General features: G+C 32.0%; 1 protein-coding gene across 1 annotated transcript; it reads left to right on the plus strand.

Annotated features, from left to right (window-relative positions):
* The first annotated feature begins 201 nt into the window (after positions 1–201).
* On the plus strand, positions 202–10018 carry LOC145686452 (larval cuticle protein A2B-like). The gene is made up of 3 exons (XM_081759764.1): positions 202–343; positions 5805–5954; positions 9311–10018. Exons 1-3 carry the CDS (start codon positions 332–334, stop codon positions 9623–9625), a joined length of 477 nt encoding a protein of 158 aa, XP_081615890.1. The 5' UTR covers positions 202–331; the 3' UTR covers positions 9626–10018.
* The last annotated feature ends 3786 nt before the right edge of the window (positions 10019–13804 follow it).

The following is a 13804-nucleotide window of genomic DNA, read 5'->3' on the forward strand; positions in this document are numbered from 1 at the left end:
AATATGTTTCGCCTTGGTTGCTAATATCAATTTACGATAGTTCACAATACTTTCTCGATCACCGAATTCTTTTCATTTCTCTTTCTCTCTCTCCTTCGCTGTCACGTGGCCTAAATCTTGCACGCACACCGTCAAGAGGCGGCCCAGGCCATTCGTCTGATTCTTGATCAAGTTCAGGAGAGGTAAGGTAAGTGGATGAAGGTAGAAAAAAAAGTGACGGGACAGTCCAAGTCCACCGCCTCTCTTAGCCATATATAAACACCAGTTGGGCGGATCCCAGCATCATTCAGTTACAGATAGATCACATCAGCAGCTACACATACATTCAAACATGTATTTCCAGGTTAGTGCACAAGCAAAAATATAACTGAATTCAGTTGGATGTTAAAACACCGCTCTAACTCTTGGATTATTTTTTTAAAATAACGTTTTTACTTTCGGCAAAATCAGCAATGTGTGACTGCAGATCGTGACCAGTTACAGATCAAATTGTTATTTTTGTTGTGGTGCATTTGGACTTTCTTTTCTGTTGTTGTGTCTAGGAAGTATTTTCACTAATATTTATCTAAGATTTATGTAAAGAAGACAGATATATTTATCTAGAATCTACAGTTGATAAATTTTCTAACTAAAGTTCTTAGCAATAATAAGAGATGTTATAGATCAAATATTGCATGTTCTTTCCGACTATAGACATTTTTTACTAAAATTTTTAAATGTTACAATTTCTTTTAACAAACTAAATATATCAGAAATAAAACATGTATAGGTAATGTGCAGGTGTCAGAAAATGCATAACGGCTCCTGTTTAGTTATATTAATTATTTCATAATGAGTTTACGAATTTTATTACTATTTTTCTTGACTTCGATAACCGTCAGTCACTACAAAGCACTAAAATTGAGTCATTTGTTTAAATATAATAAAATAATTATGTATTTAAGTGTAAATTTTGCCGATGACTGCATCTAAGACTAAGTTTAAAGTAAGAGAAAGATCTTTTTTTTCAATTCAGTAAAATAATATATCTTGTCATTTCAACTTTAAAACCTCTTATAAAAGACATCATAAGATGCTCCTATTTGGTAAAAAAGTTAAATTTCACGCATTTGATAGGGAAATTCTGATTCGATTCCCGACAGGAGTAAGTGTTGTTTGGATTACAACTTAAACAGTAGGTTTACATCTCACATCCATTGTACTGAGCTAGGGATATTTCAATCAAGTTAACAATTGCGAATACATTCAAATCAATCAATCAAATCGATGATTTACCAAAAAACAAATATTCCCAAGAGGATTGGTTTTAAAGCTCTAATTGTTCAACTAAAGCCCTAAGTTTTTTTAAAGTACTTAAAATGTAATTGAGAAAGAATTTTCGTTTCTTGTTTACTAAGCTAAGAAAACATAGGTTATTAGAAAATATAAATTAGCTCTTAATCAAGTAGTTATGCCTATCAAAAATGCATTATTTAATCCCTAATTATTTTCAACACATATCATCATTATTTTTGTTCATAATAGTAATTATACATTATCCAATTATCTGCAAATTTTCTTTAAGGCAAATACTCAACTTACAATTAACAGTCTTCCTTTCTCTCTTGCTGTTACGTTGCTTAACGGTTCCTAATTATAATTAATTTTCCTAATCAAGCTGTTTAAATGTTATGTAATCAAGTGATTGATGTTTTAAAATTATTTAGTGTTTTCTTTTGGGCATATACTACATAAGGGGAAAATTGTTTTACACTTCTTGTAATAATGATATATATAAATACATTCTCAATTTACTATTTATTATTTGAAACAATAGGCAATGTGGATAATATTATTTCTATTAACTTTTAATTAGTTTTCAAACTTGTTCATACATTAATTTCCTTTCTTTTCTTCAATAATGAAAGAGGTTTACATTACAATTCTGAAAAATTCACATTTTTGCTTAATTTAACTATAATTCTCTATCTATCTAATATTACTTATACCGTTTCTTACAATTAACATTTGAATTAGTACCAGTTTATTGAAATAGATCTCTTGAACTCTTTGTTGTTTTAAAAATATAGCACCAATCTTATTTGAGTTCAAAAAGTAAGTTTAACAAATTTAACGTTATTTCTTCAAACTAATTGCAAGAAATATTTTTTTAAGAAATACTTTTGTAAATTGAAATCAAATAGATCCTTAGTTATAACTTATTATTTTCTCCAAAATATCTAATAGGATTTTGCAACTCATTTAGATATAGACAGGTTTCCTTAGGTTATTTTAATTCTATTTTTGTCTATATATAATTTTTCATATATTTAATCAAATTTGATTATAATGTGCCTTATCGAAACTTGATTCAAATTGAGATTTTGCTCATTAAATGCACGGAAAGGGTATATTCGAGTTCGAAATTATTACATTCAACAATTTAAATGTAAAACATTTTCGTTATACCCTTACCTATCAGAAACATGTATTAGACCCTATTATATTGAAACATGTGTGCTTGAAGTACGATAGAAAAAAGAGGGTCACCATCTGATCACAACTTGAATCTTTCTTAGAAATTAAGGAACCTTTCTCATGTTCGACTACAAGCACTTACAAAGTAATATAATGTCATTTATGGCGCTAAAACTTAAAAATAAGCAGACATTATCCTAACAACTACATAGCAAGATTTATTATTTTTCTTCGAGGTTTTAATTAGATTATTTATCATTACAAAAATTATATGAAAGTATAAGCACCAGTTTTCAACGCTTTTCTTTCGTCATGCTGTAGAGTATTTTTTTTTAAAGTCTAATTTGTTTTTTTATATTCAAACTACATTCCTGGTAAGAAAAAGAAACTGTAATTTCTTTTTACTCGGTTATTTTGCTTATATACTGACAATGTAAATAAGATTAGGTAACTTTCAAAGTAACACTGAATGCTAAAGTGAATATACATCTACATTAGTTTCTATCATGAAACATACAGTAATTGACTTTTGTAATAATGCTTTCGTACTTTTCTTTGTTTACAAACAGTAGCTTTAAACTGATTAACTGACTTTTCTTTTCCATAGTACAATATACTGCAGATATGTACATGGAAAGTGCATCATTAGTCTGGTTTCATAAAGAAAATATATAAGCTAATAATCTAGATACATGTTATTACTTAACTAGACGGCATATAAACTACCATTACCTGAAAAAGTCATACGCCTCTTTAAGAAATGGAAAGTAAACTAATCGCATTTGAGTTCCTAATAGTTTAGTTCTTTCCCAGAATGTACGTGATTTATTTTTTTCAGAAAAGAAAAAATGCTGGCCTGTATTTAGGGCACCAAACAAATGCAAACACTCGTAGAGGCATACTTGTATGTATGTATTTTTTTTAGTTTACAACCTACTATCCATGGATATGAATGAAATGACCAACGCCTTTCAAAACAAAAACAAATTACTTTTCCCTTTTTTGAAAGAAACAAAAAAACTTGTTGCCATTCAACTGTTGCTACAAAGTCAACGGTTGGTGAATGACATACCAATTGTCTTTATTACATAACGATACTGACGGAGCGCTCTATGGAAACCGGTTCCTCTCCATCATGTTATAGGAATAACGTCTCTTTATAACTCTTAAACAGTTCATTTCTCTTATAAAAAGGAACACTTACAAATGATAATTTGTTAAGACTTTTTTTTTCTTTTTCCATATCTTATAAATATTAATAATATTGCTTGTATAGTTCTTCCTGTGCTCATATGCTATAATGTTTTCCTTTCACATTCTCATGTTCAATATACACATACACTCCTTTCCTTCCTTGTTTGACCATTCAGTGCAATATTCGTGTACATTTTTGCTAATTTATTTATGGATACAATGCATTACCTACATATACATCCTACAGTTGGTATTTTAGTAAGATTATAATTCAGTTCCTATAATCTTTAATTCCTTCCTTCTTCCTTTTAACATTATTCTTACCGTTATTAAACATTTCCTCAGTAATGCAAATTGTTCATAAATTTACTGTCCTAATCGTTTCTATCTTTCTGCTTTTAGTATTTCATATATACATTTTTTTTAAATAATTAAATTTGTAAAATAAAAACGGAAAAAGGAAGGAAACAAACAATGTTAACCGTGTTTAGTACCGAAGCGACCTGTAATTTTCTTTTTTGTCCTTTGACTTATATGGAGAAATATTTTTTTTATATTTTCTTGGAGATAAAATGAAATTCCAAAGGCATGATTTTGCTTACATTTTTTCAAGTCTAGTTAAATATTTCTTACTTTCTCAAACTGAAATTTGCATTATACGTAAGTTTAACGTTACTTAAATTTTATATGAGTACCAAATATTAAAATTTTATATGAAAATAATTTTCGCAAAGTAAAAGACATTTCAACAGATTTAGGAAAGCAATCAAATCAAATCAAACAGTTAAAAATTATAGTTCTTTTTAAAGAAAGCTGAAAAACAATTTTCCATATAAATCAACCTGTAAAATGTAAAGATTGTGCAGATATTCAGTAAAGTAAATATTGATATGAGAATTTGTTAAATCACGAACTTTGTATAGTTTGTAATACTTGACAATAACAGGGCTTTGTTATGGGCAAATAGTTTGCGTTCTTACTTTGGTTTAGATATTTAGATTCGGTCGCCCATTAGTTTAATATGATACAGATCTAACGTTAAGTTGAAGCGCCACTTCTTACCTATCTTTAATTCTGTTTCTGGATTTTAAACTTCATAAACATAATAATTAAAATAAGCACAGTGACACAAATTTATTAATGATTTTTTTGGTCATTTTTGAGAAAACAAAATTATTTATAACTTTTAAGTTCTATTCAAAAATTCAAAAACAATTTCAAGAAAATTATTGAAATAAGTATGTTTCACTAGACTGAGATTTATAATACAATTAATCAGGCGGAATAATCAACATATTATGGTACTGTTTTGTAGCATAAATGTTTTTGGACACTATTATCTTTAAGGTATAAATGTACATAAACCTCGTGTGTATATTCATGTTCACATTAGAATCATTAAGATGTGACTTGTTGATAGAGTCAATATTTTGTCCAGTTTCAGGAAGCTGCCTTCTTCCCTTCATTAACTTCCGTATCTTCAAACAACTTCTGCATTTCTTAGTTAACCTTAATGATGTAGTGTTCTAAAAAGCACATTCGAAAATAATAATGATAATAACAACAAGCTTTCATGACCATTTTTCTATAACTTTAGAACTTCTAAAATCACTTACTGAATTACGTGTCATATAATGAAAATTACATATTCAAAAGGTAATTTTACTTTACGGGTGATTAGCAAGCTATATATGCGAAGCTTATTGGCAAAGCAACATGTACCGTATGCTAAGAGCCATTGTTCTCAGTTGTACTCAAAGTGATTATAAAATCTGTTTAGTCACTCTGGTATAAAATCAGGCTCGCATTTGGAAAAGAAATTTTGTTAGTGTCTGCGTGATTTTCCTAAGAAAACTAATTTCTTTATATGGAGTTAAGTAAAAAATCCTAGTAAGAGACTTACACTTGACTGTAACAAAGTGGAATCTATACAGAACGACTTGTAAGCTTGTTTTTCATGAGTGAGGTCCCGATCACAATCTGTACTGCAATTCAGATTCAAATACGGTAACCAATCAAGACAATATTAAAACATTACAATCAAAATATGTATTTCTATAAAATATTATAAACATCTTAACATTGTAAGAATTTTTGCGTTTCTTAATTGTACTACTTTTTCATTGATTTTTCATTGATTTCTTTTTTTAAAGGTTATTGTAGGAGCCGCTTTGCTGGCTGTCGCCGCTGCTCGTCCAGGACTTCCAATTGCTGCCCCCGCCTACGCTGCCCACGCTATTGCTGCCCCCGCCTATGCTGCTCCTATTGCCGCTCCAGTTGCCAAACAAGTAGCTGACTATTACGTAAGTAATTTTGATGTGTTTTAATACTCTACCTTTTATTGGAAGCTCTCTACAGTAGGTTTGTAGAATGATTCTATAAATGTAAAATGTTACTTTTCCATTCACTCATAAAAGTCTCTGGATAGCATATAGAATATAGCAATTTCAAGATTTCATGTTTGCTTCCAGATTGTTTCTATTATTAATGTGAATTCTTAGTACAAAATCATTGTTCTTTTAAAACAAAGTAATTCGAGAGTTTTAAGGATGTATCCTTGATAGTACAATTAAGTGGAGGTAAAACTGCCCTGTACTAATTTTTGAAGTAGATACAAATTTGTTATCAATTCTACCTCTATTTATATTAAATACTTTTGTCAAAATTTTGCGCTGAAAAATTGCAAGCCACAGTTGCTAAATTATATTTTATTCCCGAATGCCATTTTCTAATAACATTTCATACGTGAGTTTCTTCGTATCTCTAAATTCGTAATGTTGAATAGCATATCAGAATACGCAGTTGTATTATTTATATTTTCTTTATTTGATTTATTCTCTTCTATGAATATTCTATTTATTCTTAGTATCATTTTATTTCCTAACAAATTCAATTTGCCTTTTGCTTCCTTATAAAGTTAGTGCAATATTTATTAAGTAATATTACTTAGATAACTCCAGAAACTGTTAAAGCTAACTAAGTTTCTCTTAAGAGAGTTACATTTGCTTTTAGTAATACACTCTAAAAATCTGATTTCTTATAGTTTGCATATATATAAAATATGGAAACACACGGTATATTAGCTAAGTTAAAGATGTAAGTGATATCAATCCATGTTGTTTAAAACATTTACAATGAAGAACAGGAAATAATTTGACAAATCTATTTTACTTGTTCAGAACTGACAGAAAATCTTACTTAAAATGATCGGATGTAAACCTCAAACCCAGAATCATTTAGTTATTAATTAGAGATGGTAATTATGCCCCTATAGCTACGTCTGAACGTTTGCGGCATAGATAGTTAGTTTCAAAGCGGAATCTATTTTAAGTGAAATAGTATAATGTTGAAATTAGCTGTACAGGTTAAATTAGCTAAAAAAAATTAAATAAACTTAAATTATTTTTTTTAAAGTATTGTTATCTATTTGCCCACCCAAAGTTATGTAGCCATAGTACACAGGAACGTTGGTTTCGAATGGAGGAAAGAACATTTATAGAAGGCAATTGTTCCTAACATTTTCCTTACAGAGTGTCACGTAAAGTTCTCCAATCGGTTATTGGCCACTCCTCTATTAGTTGAAGTAATGATTAATTAAGTGATGTTCCCTATGCATATACGTAGTCTATAGGCCCTAATATATGTATAATAACTAAGTTAATTTTACTATAAAAGGTAAGATAGAGCGAATATTATGTGCCAATATTGTATTGCCATTGGGTTTTCCGTATCAGAGCCCTTAGTAAAGATTTGAGTAAACATTAAGTTGCAAGATTTAAGCCAAACAAAGAAACAAATCGAAAACTAACCCAATAAAAAGGACTGTAAAAATCGTTTTAAGAAACAGTACATTTTGTTATTTGGTGGGTCAGTATTGTAAGAAAGAAAAACGTACGAGAATAATCTATTCACAGCATCTTTTCGTGTCTAAACTGCTTTTATAATCTTTTTATGATGAGTAATCATATGTAGTGGTTGACTGCGAAATACGAAGAGTGGATGAACCTGTTTTCCTTTTCCCAGTAGCGATACCAGATGTAGTACCACTATGCTAAGAGCATAACATTGTAAGAATAAGTCGCCTGTTAGAAGTTCAAGGACAAAGATACAAGCGAAAAGAAGTGTGAACACAGCATGATACTTGACACATTGCTCCTTATTACAGTGACGTATGTAGAAAGTTAAAATCAAGCCTGTAACAGCAAAAGCAACAAACATATTCTAACGTGAGATATTTTAAAACCAGTTCTCATTTTAGCAAAATTCATAATATTTATCTTGGGTATCTCCCAAATGATACCAGAAATTACACAAGAAAATATATTATATATCATTATTTTAAAAGGGGCAAGGTTAAAAATATGTTCGGTAATGACCTATCAAAAAGATTCACATAAGATTGTAGAAAGGTTTCTAAATTTATTCTTGAATTTAAGCAAGATTCTAATATCTGTAATAAGTGGTAACAAATCTGTTAGCTATTTGCCACAGAAGCTCTATTTAGTGGCACCCATCCTGAGCAGAATTATAGCCCAGCTCCACCGTAAAGTATATAATGTATATAATTTATGTAATTAGGTTAAGATTTAATAACAAGATTCGTAAAGAAAATGTTATCATTACTTGTTCAATAAGCACTTTATTAAAACACTTAGCGATAGAATTTATTGCACATAGTACTGTTATCTAATTATTATGTTACATAAACGAATTGATTCCGTTAGTAATCAGTTCTTTTTAAAAAGAAAAGAAACGAAATATAAAAGTAAATTTAAAATATTAATGAAAAGATTAAAAATGATAGAAATACATAATCAAATGAATTACTGATTAAACTGTTTATGTAATTGCTTTTGCATAGAAATGTACAATAATCAATTCCAAAATTAATTGGTTCGTTATCATTACTAGTTTGACAGTTGCTCAACTCGATCAGAAAAGTTTCTACATACATCAACTGAAATTGAACTCAGAAATTCTAAGTAATGAACCAAATATGCTCAAACGCTTTTGGTTGAACCAATGAAGTTGACATCCTTTGATCAAAGCGAGTCAAACTAAGGATATTATTACGATAAGTAGATATAAAGTTATGTTTCATTGTAGAGTAAGAATATTTGATTTTAGACGCAAGTGGTACAGATTAGATTGTGGCACAGGCTTCGATAGTATACATTATCTATTGAGCTTCATTAGATAATTACCATAAAGGAGTAAAATGAGTATTAAAAGAACAATAATGTACAGCAGCCGAATTGGCGTTTGGCTTTGAGTGCTGCGAACACTTCGATCAATTTGCATTTAGCAATTTTGCCAGCGATGTGATGACGGAGTTTGATTCAGCCGATATGCTGTATGTATTTAGTGAAGTAAGAAACTTATCAACATGTCTCATTATTTGCTGCCTGAAAGAAAACTTCGTACCGGAAATTTAGGAACAACGTATCGAAAGTTCTTTCTTTGGTTCATGCGAAACACCAATTCAATTACCGCAAAGTATAGCACTATTATTCAAATTATTTGCTAAGCTTGAAATTCGTCACTGTCTGAAATTTTCCAAGAATTTGTTGATGCAAGAATTGTTTTTTTATAATTAGATTAGTACTTTCTTAAACTAAAATTTATACACATTAAATTTCAATTTTTGTGTTTCTTCTAGGCTGTGCCAAACTACCAGTTCAACTATGGTGTTGCTGACCAATCAACTGGAGACATCAAGAACCAAGCTGAAGTTCGTCAAGGTGATGTAGTCCAGGGAGCTTACAGTCTTGTTGAACCCGACGGCACCACCAGAACTGTTGAATACACCGCTGACCCAGTCAACGGATTCAACGCTGTTGTGCACAGAACTGGCCCAGCTGTTGCCAAGGCCCCAGTTGTAGCTGCTGCTCCAGCCTACGCTGCTCACGCCATCGCTGCCCCAGCCTACGCTGCCCCAGCTTACGCTGCTTACGGACATGGACTCATCGGTTAAACTCTTATCCTTTCACTTCTCTTGTGCCATGACATCTCTCTCTTGCATTCTTTCTCTTTACTGTAATTAAACTAGAAAATCTATAATATTCACTTTTTGCATCGTTTCGTGTTGTGGCCAAGCCATCACGCTCACACTCCCATCTTTTATCTAGTCTTCATCTTTATCATTACTTGCTCACTTTTATCTTCTATCTTCTATTTTCAATCTTCCATCACACGGTGCTCTACACGTTTTCTGTTGCACATAACGCATTTGTTCAACAAAAACATTGTAAAACATAAAAAAATATTTTTTTTTAAATAAAAGAATGTTTTCCGGGGGGGACACAAGTATGTTTTGTACAAATATATTGATGTAATACGTAATAATAAACGTTAAAATTATACCTAATATGTTCTCGTTTCTTTGAATGTGTTCACATTTACTCACAACCTAATGTTTGCTTCTAATATATTAGTATATATGTACTTGTATATTATTTTTTCATGTAATTACAAGGTCGTCTATCGTAACTTATTCTACGATCAAGAAAAGTACAAGAAAATTCTTTCACAATGCCTACGAACGTATTAAGGTCTTTAGTGCTAATGTTATTAAAAGTAACTAACATCAACAGTTTTTACATTTTGTGAAATGTAACAAATCTTTTCTTAGGTACGTGGGACTTCACTGCACGAGATTCAGGGTACGATTCCCAGTGGGAGAGCATTGAACTCATTACGGTGATCCACCTTTAAATGTAGGTCCTCGTCTCATACTCATATGTATAATCTCAAGGCTGAAAAGGAACACTGAACTTCCGCAAATACAAACATTTTCCTCTTGGTAAAAGCACGGTACAATAGGTATCGACTTACGCTGTAACTCCTTAAAGTCGGTAAAAGAGAACAATCCAGTTAGAGTCGTCCGCAAAAGACACTTTTACCAAATAGCGTACAGCGCTCTAATAAATATCTTCTTTGAATTGGAACTGCAGTATCTAAACTTTCTTTCTTAATTAAAATTAAACATTATTAAGTTAATAACAAATAGTAGTGTCACATGAACACTACGAGAAGAAGTTTGATTTGGCGTTACTTTTCTTTCATTTTATATTGAAGCCGAAAGTGGTAGTAGCTTTTCTACCATTTCTACCGAAGAAGCAGAGAGATTAGGAATATATTCTTGGAACACTTAATTGATCGCACAAAACCGGTTCTCGGTATCCATTACCGTTTTTACTCTATAAAAATCAACAATGAAAATGGAAATAGTTGGTTTCTGCCACTAATGATTTGAATAGAGGTTAATAGAGAAGATGGTACCTATTTTTAGAATGATAAATCGGTTCCAAAGAAACCGGTTCTCGCTATTTCATATTCTTTCTGCTCTATGTACCGGAAGTTGTAGACGATTTTTATCACTTAGAGATTTAGTAGAGGAGTAAGGATGGAGATTAAATGCATACTTGGTACACTTAATCGATTACAGGAAATCGTTTCTCACTATCTATCAATTGGAGTTTTTGCTCTGTAATGACCAAGATAGAAAACGGAAATGTTTTCATGAATTCATGACCTCCATTAATGAACTCAATTTCCAACATTTCACCCTGTAAGTCCTGGTAAAAATTGGTGGAGATCCAACAAGCAGTTCTGGATTTTTTTCTCTCCTAAACGAAGAGCCACACAGACAAGCAGGATAAATATATCAAGGATTTTTGATAAACCAAAGTCCTTAAACATTAATTTTTTGCATTATTGTTTTTTCATCCTGTTGGCTCAGTACGCAATGCATCCAAGGTCCACAGATGCTAACATCAAAGTACGGCTTCGTGAGTCTTGAGACCAGTATCTCACATACCGTACTTTCGTCAGGCAAAGGTTAGGAATGGAGTCTTCGTCTTACTTCTATGCGTTATGATAGTTATTTAATTAAATTAGCAGTTATTGATAGTAGCTGATAAGCTCTCTCGGCCAACAGCGGGAAGAAATAAGGAATTTTGATTGTGATTTTTTTTATCATAAAAAATATATTATTACTACTATTACTAAAAAGCATTACTATGTATTGAAATTCCACATCAAGTAATAAACATTAATTTTCAAATGTTATTAGGTTGAGGAAAATAGAGTCGCTAAACTTTATTTATCAGTTGTGCTTTTTGACAACCTTAACTATAGTTACTGATTATTCGGCCAAATACAATGTCATTTGCCCATAGTTATTGCACTGCGCTTTCGACCACGATTGAAAAGAGCGTTCTGCTGTGCAGACTGTGCAAAAACTGGTCCATGTTGACGCTGAAAATGCAGTGTTAACAACGCATAAAAGTGTGCATTATTTTGTCAGACTATGCAGACACTAAATATGCAGCGTCATAACCAGTCTATAAGATGCGTTGTACGCGCGTTGGCGGTAAATTCTTGCCATAGAAAAAATTTTCTTTCGCAATCGTGGATATGGACAGGGTGTAAATGAACAGATTTTTGTCCTAGTAACCGAGTGTTTAAAAAGTGAAAGTGACCGGTAAATTAGGAAATGTGAAACTCACCATTTCATGGTAAATTAGCTTTAACTAGCCAGTTTCATTTAATGATCACGGAGCACTGGAAGTATAAAGGTAAGTTGCCAATACCACCAGATGTCAATGAAATCCCTTGATGAATTGTTGAGGTCGGTTGCTGGAAAACTTTTTAAGAAGAATACAAATGTTAAGACCACGAATATTGGACTTCCTGAGAGATGCGCTGGTAGTTGATGCACTATGACTTCACTACCCACAGAGGGTGCTTTGGCTTGTGACATGAAGATACATTGCACACTTGATTGTTTTTAACTATGAAGTTCGAGTGTGCATTTTTGCCATGTTCCACGCCGAATAGTTATTTATTTAACCGAGAAGCAATCATAATTTGTATGATATACTAGTGCTAGTCAGAAAAGGCTAATTTCTTTTACTCATGAATGCAAAACGATGAGTCCAGATTGATGTATTTTTCAAAGTGGTCTCCGTTGACTGCTTTTACTTTATTCAAAGCCTCTCGCAGTCCTGGAACACATGTTGGATACCGTTCTTTCACATCTGCAAACAGCGTCAGCCTTCTTCACGACGGTCTCCGAAGATTCAACATGCTCCCCTCATTTTTTCCGGACAAGGGAAAAGAAAAAACACAGAGAGCTAATTTTGTGGAGTATGAATGATGAGAAACATATTGAATATTTCTGTGGGACAAACACTGGATAACAACGTTGCACACGTGAGAAAGTGCATTTCTATGGTGAGGTCGTCAACCAGAAGGATACACTCCGATCGTTTCAATTGGATATGTTCAACAAGACTATCTTAAACAGACTTGTAATACTCACTAATATCGTTGTATGTAGAGGGACTTCATGTTGGTTCACCATTCCATGGCAGTCGAAAAACGGAATGATCATCACTTTTTCTGCCCTCAGAATAACTTTCACCTTCCTTGGCGTCGGTGAAATAGGTTATTTCCATACTGAACTGGCCTGTTTACATTACGGGTCACAATAGGGAAAACAAGTATTATCACCTATAATTAAAGCCGTGACTTCCATAATCGCACAAGTCCAGCTGAAGAGATATTAGGAAACTCAATAAAAACTGAATATTTGTTGGAAATGTGAATTTGGAAATCACACAGTTTATCATACTTACACTTTGCTGAATAACTAATGCCACTACGTATGAAAAAATCTTATTTCTAAGTTCACATTTCCAACAAATATTCAGTTTTTATTGAGTTTCTCAATATCTCTTCAGCTGGACTTGTGTGGTTATGGGAGTCACGGCTTCAATTATGGAATTCAGGTATGTGACCCTATGCTCCACTACTAGACGTTGAAGTTCTCTACATACTTCCACTCGCACTATTTTCTGTTTGGTAGTCAGTAATATTGGAACCAATCTTGAACAAAGATATTTCATGTTCAATTGATCATGCAGAATCGAAAATGCACTGCCATTGGAAACGTGTAACATTCTACAAGTCTGTCAATTGTTATTCGTTGGTCTTCACGAATGATGACGGAGGATGCGTTAATCATAGTTTAGTTTACTGTTGTTGTTGAAGCACCTGGACCACCTTGCTGGAGTTGAGACATATACAACTTAAATTTCTTGAACCATCTAAATGCTGTGGAGTACAATGCTACAATAATTTATATGTT

This window comes from Thermobia domestica, chromosome 5 (genome assembly GCF_964235325.1).
Source record: "Thermobia domestica chromosome 5, izTheDome1.hap1.1, whole genome shotgun sequence".
NCBI lineage: Eukaryota > Metazoa > Arthropoda > Insecta > Zygentoma > Lepismatidae > Thermobia > Thermobia domestica.

Bases quoted from the DNA above. Each gene is read 5' to 3' on its own strand.
- LOC145686452 (XM_081759764.1), top strand. The intron at 5,955-9,310 runs GTAAGTAATTTT...TGTTTCTTCTAG, and splicing joins AACAAGTAGCTGACTATTAC to GCTGTGCCAAACTACCAGTT.